Below are 14,589 nucleotides of genomic sequence, written 5' to 3' on the forward strand. Positions count from 1 at the left end.
CTGCTCTAAAAAACTCCTAGTGGAATAGGATGCCTGGCAGAAAGTGCGGCATAGCTGCACTACAGCACTCCCGTAACACTTCCACTTTCAGTGGAACCCCTGGGTCACTACAACTTGGGTAAATTATCCAATACACTCTGTCAGAAGGAAAACAGGAGGAGTCAGTTGCTCAACTGATTCTTCTTAACATAATGGTTTGATATCAGCAAGAGGGGATAGTCTCTACTGATCACTGAAGATGAAGACTCAGGACAGTGCAGACCTCTGCTACCCACACCTCTACAATAACTCCTGCAAAAAACCTTCATCTCCCCGGACTGAAGTTGTTCCTGTTCAGATCACACTAGCCTTAATCTCTATGATCACCGTGGCTCTCAACCTGCTTGTAATCATCTCAGTCTCCCACTTCAGGCAGAATTTTTATTTTACCTTTCTTTGTTGTTTTTTTTAAACCATGATTATCAAGCTTTTTATACGTGTAATGCTTTATTAAGATTTTCTGTCTTGCAAAGTCATTTTTAACAGATTTTAAAGTAAAAGGTTGAATTTCAAACAAAAAAATGTGTAACTACAGATGAGATACATTAGGCAAAGCATTTATTTTTGCACTGTGAATATTGTGATTTTAGAACAAAAAATGTTGTTGCCTTGTTGGTTTAATACCATTTTTTCTTTCCTATCCAGGCAGCTCCACACACCTACTAATATCCTCCTCCTCTCTCTGGCTGTGTCAGATTTGCTCGTGGGGTTCATATCAATGCCAGGGGAAATCTACCAAAATACAAGCTGCTGGTTTCTTGGTGATAATATTTGTTTTATATATAATTACTTGTGCTCCGTCATCACCGCTGCCTCAGTAGGCGATATGGTGCTCATATCAATTGATCGCTATGCGGCTATTTGTGACCCTCTGCATTACCAAACTAGAGTCACAGAGGGAAGAGTTAAAGTCTGTGTCTGTCTGTGTTGGCTCTGTTCAATTGTCTACAGCATTTTATTTATAAAAGATGATCTGATTCAGGCAGGAAAGAATAACTCTTGCTACGGAGAATGTGTGACTGCTGTTGACTTAATTTCAGGAACTTTTGGTCTTGTTTTAAACTTTATTGCTCCTGTTATCATCATCATAGTCCTGTACATGAGAGTATTTGTGGTGGCTGTGTCTCAGGCTCGTGCCATGCGCTCTCAGGTCACAACCATCAAACTGCAGCTTTCAGTTACAACAATAGCAAAGAAATCTGAGCTGAAAGCAGCCAGGACTCTTGGTGTTCTTGTTGTTCTGTTTCTAATAACTTTCTGCCCAGGTTATTGTGTCTACCTTGCAGGGGTTGAATCATTCAGTGATTCCTCTGTGTTTGCAGTGGATTTTCTGTTCTATTTTAACTCCTGTGTAAACCCTGTGATTTATGCCCTATTTTATCCTTGGTTTAGAAAAACTGCAAAACTCATTGTCACCCTGCAAATATTGAAGCCTGGCTCCTGTGAGACCATAATACAGTCAATTAATTAAATATAAAAATATCAATTTTTTTTCCCAAGATAGTATCAAAATATCATTGTTATTTTCAGTGTTCAAAGCCACTTAGATTACCAAATGTTTTGATGTTGTTTTAATGTGTTATGAGTTGTTTTATTTCCCACCTCATCATCTACATTAAGGAAATGATTCTTCTCTTGAGAGAAATCATGCAGTGGTGGATTTCTCATTATCAGTTCCCTTTTAACTTGCTTAAACTTGTATCTATGGGGAAATTCTAGCAGAATCATCACTTTCTTAAGCAAAATTTATAGATTTTCTTGGAGAGCAGATAACAGGAATCAGCTTTTTATTGGCCACCTAATGTCTTTTCATAATGTCTGCACTGTGTATTCTAGCTTCTGTTATTGTACCAGCTGACATTTGTAATGCTCTTGTTTCTTAAATATTGTTTATTACCTTGTTTTATAAGATATATATATATATATATATATATATATATATATATATATATATAGTTAAATTTCAAGGGATATTAAAATTTTAAAATATATTGAATGAAAGCATCTAATCAGTACTTTGATTTTGAAACATATCATGAATGAAAAGAAGCACCATGAGCAAGAAATGTATAATAGACATCCTAACCTTTAGTGTTAATTCTGAACGTGAGACCATGCCTATATACTGCAATTAATATTTGTCATGTTTGCCTTGAGATGTCGGGCCCACATGCAGAAAACACACTCGGTAACTCAGGTCAGAATTCAAGGGTTTTATTTTTAACTCGGGAGCACACGGAGCGCAGCGCTAGTCTGCGGGACGGGAAACGATGACGGCTCGAACTACCCTGGGACCAGGGGACCGGACCAGTCTAAGGAGGTAAGGGGAATGTGATTAGTAGTGGTAATGAGTGGGAGATAAGGCTACAAACGTAAGCTTACCACGAGGATTGGATAACCGAACGGGGAGACGGTAAGGAGGACTCAGCTGGGTTGTCTTGAGCAGGCGTTCGGGTCGACGGAGAGCGGGGCGAAGGGGTCCGAGCAGCACCGAGGAAGTCCAGGGGTCCAGAACAGCGAGAGGAACCGGAGAGAGGGTTGGTGTGACTCGCATCCAGAGTAGAGGTACGTCTGATCGAGTCGGAGAGCTCGAGAGTCACGCAGGGTTCACGCCGACACAGGGAAACCTTGAGAGAACAAACGTAGAATTAGCTTCTAGAAACTAGGGCTGGCTAGAGGTCGAGGCTGTCACGCATACCGCAACGAAACCACTCTGGCGTCCTCTCGCTGTTCGAACGCAGTTCTTGTAGGACGCTCAGATGCTGCCGAATGAGCCACAGGTGTGCGCACTCCGCCCACCGACCAACCACGAACACCTGTGGAGAAGCAGAGGTAACGGAGCTGGCAGCAAGCTGCACAGCCCTGCCAGCTGAGTCCTGACACCACCCCCCCCTCAAGGGTCGCCACCTGGCGGCCCAGAGGAGGAAGTGGAGGGACGGGAGGAGAGGAATGCATCAATGAGAGACTGGTCAGGAATGGAGGAACCGGCGAGCCAAGACCGCTCCTCAGGACCGCAACCTACCCAGTCGACGAGGTACTGGAACCCCTTACCTCGCCGACGGGAGGCCACAATCTGCTGGACCTGACGTCCCTGATGGTCCTGGGCGGGTGGAGGGGGTTCGGCCGGAGGGCACAAGGAACTAGTGAGAACAGGCTTGATCTGTGAGACGTGGAACGTGGGATGAACCCGGGAGTGGGACGGGGGAGACGAAGGTGAACGGTCATAGGGCTGACTATGGAGGTGATCTCGTAGGGGCAGGCGAAGCGTGGAGACAACTTCCTGGACGCTGCTCGGGAGGGTAGGTCTCGTGTGGAGAGCCAGACTCGCTGACCGGGACGGTAACTTGGAGCTGGGGTGCGTCTACGATCAGCGAATCGGCGGTTCTGTTCTGCAGTGTTCTTGAGAGCTTGAATAGTCTGAGTCCAGTAATGCCTGCACCGGGTGATGTGGTCCTTTACTGAGGGAACTGTTACTCGTGGGTTGTCATCAGGAAGCAGAGGGGGCTGATAGCCTAGAGAGATCACGAAGGGGGACAGGCCGGTAGCTGTGGAGACGTGACTGTTGTGTGCGTATTCGACTCAGGGGAGAAACTTATTCCATTCAGAAGGGTTCTGGGAGGTTAGGCAACGGAGGGCGGTCTCCAGCTCCTGGTTCATCCGCTCTGTCTGACCGTTGGTCTGTGGGTGATAGCCGGAGGTTAGAGTGTACCGGGCCCCAAGGGCCACGGCAAACTCCTTCCATACCCTGGAGATGAACTGGGGACCACGGTCAGACAGGATCTCCCGGGGGATTCCGTGGAGGCGGAACACGTGTCGAACCAGGAGCTGGGCCGTGAGAAAGGCGGAGGGGAGCTTACGGAGTGCGATGAGGTGACAGGCCTTAGAAAAACGGTCAACAACTGTGAGGATGGTAGTCATCCCCTGGGACGAGGGGAGCCCGGTGACGAAGTCCAGGGCGACGTGGGACCAGGGACGATCGGGGACGGGTAGCGGCTGTAGGAGGCCTGCAGGTGGTCTGTTCGACGGCTTGTTCTGAGCACACACGGGACAGGAGAGAACAAAAGCCTTCACATCCTGGGACACGGTGGGCCACCAGAAATGGCGGGAGATGAAGGTGCGGGTTCGGTAGACGCCAGGATGGGCAGAGAATCTTTCAGAATGCGCCCACTGGAGCACACGGGAACGAACAGAGGCGGGGACATAGTTCCGGCCGGGTGGTCCAGTACCTGGGTCAGGGTCTGACTGCAGGGCCTGAGCGATCAAGTCCTGAATCTCCCACTGGAGGGCTCCAAAAACACAGGATGAAGGGAGAATGGTGGCTGGTCTCTCTTCAGAATCGGGGGGGGGGGAGTAAAGGCGGGACAGAGCATCAGGCTTCTGGTTCTTAGATCCGGGGCGAAACGTGATGGACAAATTAAAACGAGAGAAGAAAAGGGACCAGCGGGCCTGTCTGGGATTCAACCTCTTCGCTGTCTGGATATAGGCCAAGTTCTTGTGATCGGTCCAGATAAGGACGGGCTGCTCGGACCCCTCAAGCCAGTGTCGCCACTCCTCCAGGGCGAGCTTGATGGCGAGCAGCTCTCTATCCCCCACATCGTAATTGCGTTCAGCCGGGGTCAGGCGCCGGGAGAAAAAGGCGTAGGGGTGAAGCTTCTGGTCCGACTGTGAGTTCTGGGAGAGAATTGCTCCGACTCCTGTATCGGAAGCATCAATCTCCACCACAAACTGTCTACTGGGGTCAGGATGAATGAGGATGGGCGCTTGGGAGAATCTTTTCTTGAGGTCGGTGAACGCAGAGTCTGCTTTGGGGCTCCATGAGAAAGAGGACTTGGTGGATGTGAGTGCGTGGAGAGGAGCGGCGATCTGGCTGTATCCCCTAATGAACCGTCGATAGAAATTAGCAAAGCCAAGGAAACGTTGCAGTTGTTTCCTGGTTTCGGGAACCGGCCAGTCGAGTACCGCCTTAATCTTCTCCGGGTCTGAACGGACTTGTCCTCCCTCTAGGATGAGCCCGAAAAATGACACTGAGGACTTGTGGAACTCACATTTCTCCGCTTTCACAAATAGCTTGTTCTCTAGCAGGCGTTGGAGGACCTGTCGAACATGGTCTTGATGCTCTGAGTGATTACGGGAGTATATGAGGATGTCGTCAAGATAAACGAAAACAAATACGTTAAGGAAGTCACGGAGGACATCATTGACCAGAGCCTGGAACACAGCTGGGGCATTGCATAGGCCAAAAGGCATAACCCGGTACTCGAAGTGTCCCAGGGGGGTCTTGAAGGCTGTTTTCCACTCGTCCCCCCGACGGATCCGCACCAAGTGGTAAGCATTACGGAGATCTAGTTTGGTAAAGACCTTAGCTGACTGGACTGGTTCTAGGGCGGAGGAGAGTAGTGGAAGGGGGTACTTGTTTTTAACAGTTATCGCGTTCAAACCCCGATAATCGATACACGGACGCAGAGAACCGTCCTTCTTGGAGACAAAGAAAAATCAGACCTGCCGCTAAAGACTCCTTTATGTACTTCTCAAGGGCCTGACGCTCAGCCAGAGAAATATTATAAAGGCGGCTAACCGGCAACCGGGCACCAGGCAGAAGATCGATAGCACAGTCATAAGGCCGGTGCGGCGGCAAAGAACAGGCTTGGGATTTGCTAAAAACCTGTCTTAGATCATGGTAGCACTCGGGTACTAGTTCCACTAACTCAGGATCTGCCTGGACGGAGGACTGCGAAACGGCCTGACAGGGAGGGACTGCAGACTGTAAACAGACAGCATGGCAACTAGAGGACCAGGACTCTACCCGACGGTCCACCCAATTTATGTGCGGGTTATGCCGCTGTAACCAAGGGACACCTAGAACTAAGGTGGCATGTCTTACTGGGAAAACAAGAAACGCTAACCGTTCTCTGTGATTACCGGAAACTACTAACTCAAGTGGTCTAGTGCTATGAGTAATGCTAGGAAGGACCCCGCCATCCAGGGCTGAGACGTGAAGGGAAGAATTCAGCGGAACCGTTTCGAGTCCGGCCCGACGGACGAAAGCACTATCGATTAAGTTAAAATCACAACCGGAATCCACTAGGGCTGATAATGAAAAGGAGTCACGAGAGGATACTACAGTCGCCTTTAAACAAAGTCGCGGAGGGGAAGAAGACGTTAACTGAGGCTGGTCCGTCGGCTCCTCCGCTACAGCCGGCGGACCTGATCTTTTCGCCGCTCTGGGCATTCCCTAATAAAATGAGCAGGGGAGGCACAGTATAAACACAGCCTAGTGGACATTCGCTGCTCCCTCTGCTCAGGAGTCAACCGCACCCGGCCCAGTTGCATGGGTTCAGGAGGCGGGGAACGAGGTTCCGCTGGACTAGGTGGTCTTCGCTCGGGGGGATGAGGACGGAAAACGAGAGGCCCGAGGGGGCGACTCTTAGAGAGGGAGCGAAGACGATTATCTAACCGGATGGCCAATGCAATAAACTCATTGAGAGTAGCGGGTTCCTCCTGACGTGCTAGCTAATCCTTAAGAGACTCATCTAACGCCTGAAAAAATACAGTCTTTAAAGCGCGCTGCTCCCAGCCAGCCGCAGCGGCCACTGTACGGAATTCAACAGCGAAATCAGCAAGGCGTCTTCCCCGCTGCCGGAGAGCTAAAAGCCGCCTGGAATCCTGCACCTGATCTACTTCAGCTGCAAAGACCATCTTAAATTCAGACAGGAACTCGTTAAAAGTACAGCCAAACTGCTGGCAATTGGGGAACCGGGCCTCTGCCCACCTGAGAGCGCGGCCCGTGAGTAAACGTAAAATAAAGGAAATCTTAGCCTCATCTAAAGCAAACAAACGAGGGGACCGATTAAAAACTAAGGAGCATTGGAAAAGAAACCCCCCACAATCACTGCTGTCTCCGGAGAATTTCTCCGGAGCGGGGGAGGAAGTCTCGGGACCGGATGGTGACGACACCGAAGGCGGAGCTGGGTCGGAGGCGGAACTAGGAGGGGCCGAGGCTGCGGGCTGCTGGCTAGCACTTAGCATCACCGTTAGCTGGTTGATCTGACCGGCTAGGATCTGTAAATGGCCCTGTAGGCTTAAAACTGTGGACTCTAAGCCCCGAATCTGATCCTGTTGGGCCGCTAACGCCCCACCGAGTGTGTCTGCTGGGTCGCTTTGTTGGCCAGAGTGTTCTTCTGTCATGTTTGCCTTGAGATGTCGGGCCCACATGCAGAAAACACACTCGGTAACTCAGGTCAGAATTCAAGGGTTTTATTTTTAACTCGGGAGCACACGGAGCGCAGCGCTAGTCTGCGGGACGGGAAACGATGACGGCTCGAACTACCCCGGGACCAGGGGACCGGACCAGTCTAAGGAGGTAAGGGGAATGTGATTAGTAGTGGTAATGAGTGGGAGATAAGGCTACAAACGTAAGCTTACCACGAGGATTGGATAACCGAACGGGGAGACGGTAAGGAGGACTCAGCTGGGTTGTCTTGAGCAGGCGTTCGGGTCGACGGAGAGCGGGGCGAAGGGGTCCGAGCAGCACCGAGGAAGTCCAGGGGTCCAGAACAGCGAGAGGAACCGGAGAGAGGTACGTCTGATCGAGTCGGAGAGCTCGAGAGTCACGCAGGGTTCACGCCGACACAGGGAAACCTTGAGAGAACAAACGTAGAATTAGCTTCTAGAAACTAGGGCTGGCTAGAGGTCGAGGCTGTCACACATACCGCAACGAAAACACTCTGGCGTCCTCTCGCTGTTCAAACGCAGTTCTTGTAGGACGCTCAGATGCTGCCGAATGAGCCACAGGTGTGCGCACTCCGCCCACCGACCAACCACGAACACCTGTGGAGAAGCAGAGGTAATGGAGCTGGCAGCAAGCTGCACAGCCCTGCCAGCTGAGTCCTGACAATATTAATAATATTCTGTCATTAAAACATTAAATGATTGTAAAATGTATGAATTTAAAGTTGTGTCTCATATTCGTCCATTCAAAAGGACATACAGTGCCTTACCAGTTTTCCACAGTCGTTAATCATATCCAAACTTCATCATATTAAAACTACAAACCACGTGTATTTTATTGGATTTTAAGGAGGTAGACCAAAACAAAATTATTTATTAGATCACTGGGAAGCAGAATGAAAATGACAGATGGCTTTCAAACCTTTCCACAAATAAAAATCTGAACTTACACATTTGTTATTTATCAAACCTTTATTTAATCAGACAAAAGACCCAATGAGATTGAGCGGTTTTGCAAGGGGGACCTGGCAGCAACACATGTCATAGTGGACAAAACAAATAGAAAAACAAAAAAAAAACATTGACAACATAAAGTTTGAATGGAATTGACACATTACTTTCATACTCTTGCAGTGTAATTAAGAGTAATGTCATGATTTGGGTTTTGTTATGGTTTATGCTGCTTGATTAAATAGTTTACTCTCCTGCCTTAAGTTCAGTTTCTGTTTTAGGTTTGGTTTCTAAAGCTTGTGTTTTGTTTAGTCTTAGGTTTAGGTTCCATATCAGTTTTGGAATAGTTTGGGTTTTATTGTGGTTTGAGTTTGTTTTATGTTATCAGTTTTTCTGGCTTGCTCCGAACACTTCTCTCACTTCTCTTCTTTCACCTGCCAGCATTGTTTCACCTCTTAGTCACCACCCTGTCACTCCCCTTTTCCAGTCACCATCCTTTTAGCTTCAGTTTACTTCCAGTCACTTCCCTTTCTCTGATTAGCTCCACCCATGCCAGTAATTAGTTTCACTCCATTCACCTGCTCACTCCCCTACTTATACCTGCCTCTGGCCCCTGCAATCTGCCACATCATTGTTTTTTTTTTTTTTTTTTTTTTTTTTCATGCCTATGTGTGAGTTTTGTCCAGCATTTCCTGTTCCCTGTTATATGTTTCTCCTGCCTGATCTGACTGTGTGCCTTTTTTGCCTTGGACTGTTTATTTACCACAAGCTAGTGATGGGTTGATGAGGCGTCATAAAGTGTTTCGACACATTGCCAAACTATTGATACTGTGCCACTAAATACTGATACCTGTTGGACCTCAAAAATCCCTACAGGCAACCTAGTTGACAGATTTAACTGACACTGATTTGATGACCTAGTATACACAATATTTACAATTTAAGTCATTGTATGTTGCATAGAGCTGTGCAGTGGGTAGCATTGTTGCCTTGCAGCAAGAAGGTTCTGGGTTCAAATCCAACCCTGGGTCTTTCTGCATGGAGTTCGCATGTTCTCCCTGTGCATGCGTGGGTTCTCTCCGGGTACTCCGACTTTCTCCCACAGTTCAAAAAAACATGACTGTTAGGTTAATTGGTCTCTCTAAATTCTCCTTAGGTGTGAGTGTGTGCGTGAATGGTTGTTTGTCCTGTCTGTCTCTGTGTTGCCCTGCAACAGACTGGCGACCTGTCCAGGGTGTACCCCGCCTCTCGCCCAGTGAATGCTGGAGATAGGCACCAGCAACCCCATTAGGGATTAAGCGGGTTAGGAAATGGATGGATGGATGGATGGAAAAAAAGTGTTGCAGCTGTCCCCAGTCTCCCCCAACATTTGAAAAATTTAAAACCAGTAATAAGTAAAGATGTAAAAGCACAAGCACTGTTCAAATGATTCCCGTTGTCAATTTCTCAAGATAGAGTGGAAGGCTCTCTGTGAAACAAGTTCTGATAGTTTCAGTGGTGATTGCAGGGTATTCGAAGTAGAGGGAGCAGATAAATTGAATATTGTTTGCCTTTTCAGTCCAAACATGTGGTACAGAGAGATGCAAAATGTCCTTAGAATTTAACACATATCTATCAGTTCTCTCCAAACAAAAGTACACAAATAAGTTGGAACCAAACCACTAACAGTCTTCTTAACCAGGGTCATCCAATATGTATAGAGCCTTACACTCAAAGGCATGCCCACTTTAGCATACAGTTCAAAGTGATTAATGTGGAAGCTACAACCGGTAATAAATCTCAATGCACAGTGGTAGATAGGAGTCAAAGACTGAAGGCAGCTGGTTAAAGCACACCCTCTGGGGACCACCACAGTCCCATAACCAAATACAGGTAAAACAAAGTAGCTGATATCAAAGCTGTCCAAGCTCTGAGGGAGGAATACCATTTTTTTCTAAAATGGAACCAAAGTGTTACCTTTAATTCAGAAATTGATCTTGTATGTGTCATGGTTTTCAGGTGACGAGCCCACATGCAGATACGATTGGGAGGCAAAGCACAGTTTTAAGATGTTTATTTTGGAAACAGGCAGATCTACGGACGGAACTACAGGCGATTCGGCAGGGTCAGAACGTCACGGCTGGAGAGTCTGCAAGAGAGAGGGAGTAAGTGACTCTGAAAGGAGAACCAGGAGAACTGCTAGAAGTTGCGCTGCTTACCATTGGGCTGGGCGGACCTAACCAAGAAGAAGTAGCGTTGAGGGAACTCTATGATTCTACTCTGCTGATGATAGGCGGCTAGTGGCTGAGGACGGCAGATGTAACTGGCGAGGGATCCTGAGCGAGCCTCGTCGGCAATGGTGACAGATGGATTGACCAGAGTGAACGCAGAACCAGCAGAATCCGGGAGAGGGGATCTCAGGCCTCGCTGGGTAACATCCAGGAAGTATGAGTGGAGCGCCAGAGCAAAATCTGAGCAGACGGATTCTGCCGGTCTGTTTCTTCGGACTAGACGTCAAGACAGGTGAGTTTTTCCAAGCACCAAAAATCTGAGACAAAAACAGGGAGAACTGAAAATTAGTCAAAGTCAAAAGAGCAAAAAAAACCTCACAAGCTGGTTTCCGAGAGTTGGGACAGAGGCCACGTCGTACCACGACTGGTTAAGGCTCTGGCGTCTTCCATCTGTCAGCGCTCTGCTTAAGAAGCCAGAGGAAGCCGCCTGCAACGAGCTGCAGGTGTGGGCCACGCCTCCTCAGCCAACTAGACACACCTGAGGAGTAAAGTTAGAGCAGAGCAGCACAGAGAACCCTGACACTACCCCCCCCCCCCCCAACGGCCGCCTCCTGGCGGCCCAGACGAAGAGGTGCTGGGTCGAGTAGCCCAAAAATCTAAAATCAAATCCTTATTTGGGATGGTTGCTGCAGAAACCCACGAGCGCTCCTCAGAGCTGCAACCCTCCCAGTCGACGAGGTATTGGTGGCCCCTACCTCGCCGACGGGCATCCACAACCCTGAGAATGCGAGGGTTCTGACTGTCCTGGGAGGGTGGAGGGGGTCTGGAAGGAGGGCACAAGTTGCTGTCCAAAACGGGCTTGATCTGGGAAACATGGAAGATAGGGTGTACTCGGGAGTGAGGGGGCAAACGTAGACGGACGGTGGTCGGGTTGATAATTGTCTCTATCTCATAGGGACCAGTGAACCGGGGAGCAAGCTTCGTAGCGGACGGGTTGGACAAAACGTCTCTGGAAGATAACCAAACCTTCTGACCGGGGCAATAATGGGGATCTGGTCTGCGGTGCTGGTCGGCGAACCTCTTGCTCCGCTCTGCGGTGCGAGTGAGTGCTGTAATAGTAGTTCTCCAGATGTCCTGGCAGCGAGCAATGTAGTTGTTGACGGGGGTGAAGGGAATCCAGAGTTCATCTGTGGGTAGGAGTGGAGGTTGATATCCTAAAGCAACTTCAAATGGTGAACGTCCAGTGGCTGAGGTGATGTGTGAGTTAAGGGCATACTCTACCCAGGGCAAAAACTTATTCCAGTCACAAGGTGAAGATGACGTGAGGCAGCGGAGGGTGGTCTCTAGTTGTTGATTCATGCGTTCAGTTTGGCCATTGGTCTGAGGATGGTATCCGGAGGTGAGTGTGTAACGGGCACCCAGAGCAGAGCAAAAGTGCCGCCAGACCTGGGAGATAAACTGAGGGCCCCGGTCAGAGAGGATGTCAACTGGGATGCCGTGAAGTCTGAAAACATGTTTGATGAGGAGCTGGGCTGTCTGGAGGGCGTTGGGTAATTTACGGATGGGAATAAGATGACATGATTTTGAAAACCGATCAACCACTGTCAAAATAGCTGACATACCTTGGGACAAAGGGAGACCTGTAACGAAGTCAATAGCAATGTGGGACCATGGACGTTTGGGGATGGGGAGAGGATTTAACAAACCGGAAGGTGGCTGGGTAGAGGACTTATTCTGGGCGCAGACAGGACAGGCTAAAACATACTCTCTAACATCCTTGGTCCATGATGGCCACCAGAAGCGCCGGGACACCTGAGACTGGGTTCTAAAAATACCTGGATGGGCGGAAAACTTAGCATCATGACTCCAGCGTAGAACCTCAGGACGAACAGACTGGGGAACGTACTTAAGTCCAGGTGGACCTGTACCTGGGTCCGGGTCTAATAGTTGGGCCTGTCTGATCCTGTCCTCCAGATCCCAATGCAGGGCTCCAACAGTACAAGTAGGGGGAAGAATCGGTTCCGGCTCCCCTTCCTGTTCAAAAGTGGCAAACTGATGAGAAAGTGCATCGGGTTTGACATTTCTGGAGCCAGGTCTGTAGGTGATGGTGAGGTTAAATCGAGAGAAAAACAAAGACCAGCGGGCTTGTCTGGAGTTGAGTCGACGGGCTGACTGCAGGTAGGAGAGGTTCTTGTGATCTGTCCATATTATGATGGGCTGCTCGGATCCCTCTAGCCAGTGCCGCCACTCTTCCAAAGCTAGTTTAATGGCTAGTAGCTCACGATCACCTTCGTCATAGTTCTGCTCAGCCGGGGACAAACGACGGGAGAAAAACGCACAAGGATGTAATTTACTGTCAGCCTCAGACTGTTGGGACAAAACCGCTCCCACCCCGGTATTAGAGGCATCGATCTCTAGAATAAACTGTTTGGCTGGATCGGGGTGAACGAGTATGGGAGCCTTGGATAAACGAGATTTGAGTCTATTAAAGGCCTCCTCAGCCTCAGGACTCCAGATGTATGGGACCTTGGAGGAGGTGAGAGCATGTAATGGAGAGGCTACCTGACTATAGTTCCTGATAAAGCGCCTATAGAAGTTTGCGAAACCTAGAAAGCGTTGGAGCTGTTTGCGCGACTCAGGAACGGGCCATTCCACTACTGCCTTTATTTTCTCCGGGTCTGACTTCACTTGTCCGCCTTCTAAAACAAGACAAAGAAAAGAAATAGAAGTCTGGTGAAAATCACACTTTTCGGCTTTAACGAATAAGCGATTCTCTAATAGTCGCTGGAGAACAAGACGAACATGTTGTTTGTGTTGTTCTAGATCACGAGAGTAAATCAGGATGTCGTCCAGATAGACGAAAACAAAAACATTCAAAAAGTCCCGAAGGACATCATTCACCAGTGCCTGAAAAACTGCCGGAGCATTGCACAAACCAAAAGGCATGACTAAGTACTCGAAGTGACCTAACGGGGTCTTAAAGGCTGTCTTCCACTCATCCCCCTGTCTCACCCGAACCAAATGATAAGCGTTGCGCAGATCAAGCTTAGTAAAAATCTTGGCATTCTGGACTGGCTCGAGAGCTGAAGATAATAGAGGAAGCGGGTACTTATTCTTAACGGTTATTTGGTTGAGCCCTCGATAATCGATACAGGGTCGAAGGGTCCCGTCCTTCTTGCCGACAAAAAAGAAACCGGCGCCTAATGGGGAGGATGAAGGACAAATTAACCCTGTAGCTAGAGACTCCCCTATATACTTCTCGAGTGCTTGACGTTCTGACCTAGAAATGTTGTAAAGCCGACTCACCGGTAGTGGAGCCCCGGGCAATAAGTCAATGGCGCAATCGTAAGGGCGATGTGGAGGAAGTGAACAAGCCTGAGTCTTACTGAATACCTTCCGTAAATCGTGGTATTCCTCCGGAACGCGAGAGAGGTCAATAACGTCTCCGGATTCTGTCAAGGTGGTAGGGGAAACAGATACGGGGCGAGCGGACTGTAAACAACGGGAATGACAAGCTGGGGACCATGATTCCAGTCGGGACTCAGCCCAGTTAAACTGTGGGCTGTGGACAGTTAACCAGGCTAAACCCAAAACCACGGGTGAACGCTTGACTGGGAAAACAAAAAATGAAAGTTGTTCCCGGTGGTTACCAGAGACTATCACCACTAGTGGTCGGGTGCGATGGGTGATCAAAGTTAGCCTCTGCCCATCTAAAGACGAGACCTGAAGAGGTTCGGGTAATGGCTCGACAGGCACACGGAGCTGGTCCACTATGGCTTGGTCAATAAGATTAAAATCTGAACCAGAGTCTACTAGAGCCGAAACATCAAAGCTATCCTGGTATAACATTAAAGTGACTGGCAAACATAAGCGAGAGAGAGAAGGCGCCTTAGTGGCTACCCGGGGAATTGTTCCGTCACCGTCCACCGTTCTCCCCGTTACGAACGGCGGACTCGGTCTTTTGGCCGAACAGGACAGTCTCTTAGGAAATGACCTTCACCTCCACAATAAAGGCATACATTTCCTGAGATGCGCTGCTGACACTCCTTATTAGTTAAACCGACGTGCCCCAACTGCATGGGTTCTGGAGGTGGTGTACTGGACCGGGGTCCCCTATGGGTAAACGTAGAAAAAGTGGATGATCGCAAGGCACTCCTAGACA

General features: G+C 48.9%; 1 protein-coding gene across 1 annotated transcript; it reads left to right on the forward strand.

Moving 5' to 3' along the window:
- The first annotated feature begins 232 nt into the window (after positions 1–232).
- LOC118563595 (trace amine-associated receptor 13c-like) lies at positions 233–1,890 on the forward strand. Its single transcript, XM_036138680.1, has 2 exons — positions 233–411; positions 685–1,890. Exons 1-2 carry the CDS (start codon positions 239–241, stop codon positions 1,508–1,510), a joined length of 999 nt encoding a protein of 332 aa, XP_035994573.1. The 5' UTR covers positions 233–238; the 3' UTR covers positions 1,511–1,890.
- Positions 1,891–14,589: the final 12,699 nt, after the last annotated feature.

This window comes from Fundulus heteroclitus, chromosome 7 (assembly GCF_011125445.2).
Source record: "Fundulus heteroclitus isolate FHET01 chromosome 7, MU-UCD_Fhet_4.1, whole genome shotgun sequence".
In the NCBI taxonomy this organism is placed as follows: domain Eukaryota; kingdom Metazoa; phylum Chordata; class Actinopteri; order Cyprinodontiformes; family Fundulidae; genus Fundulus; species Fundulus heteroclitus.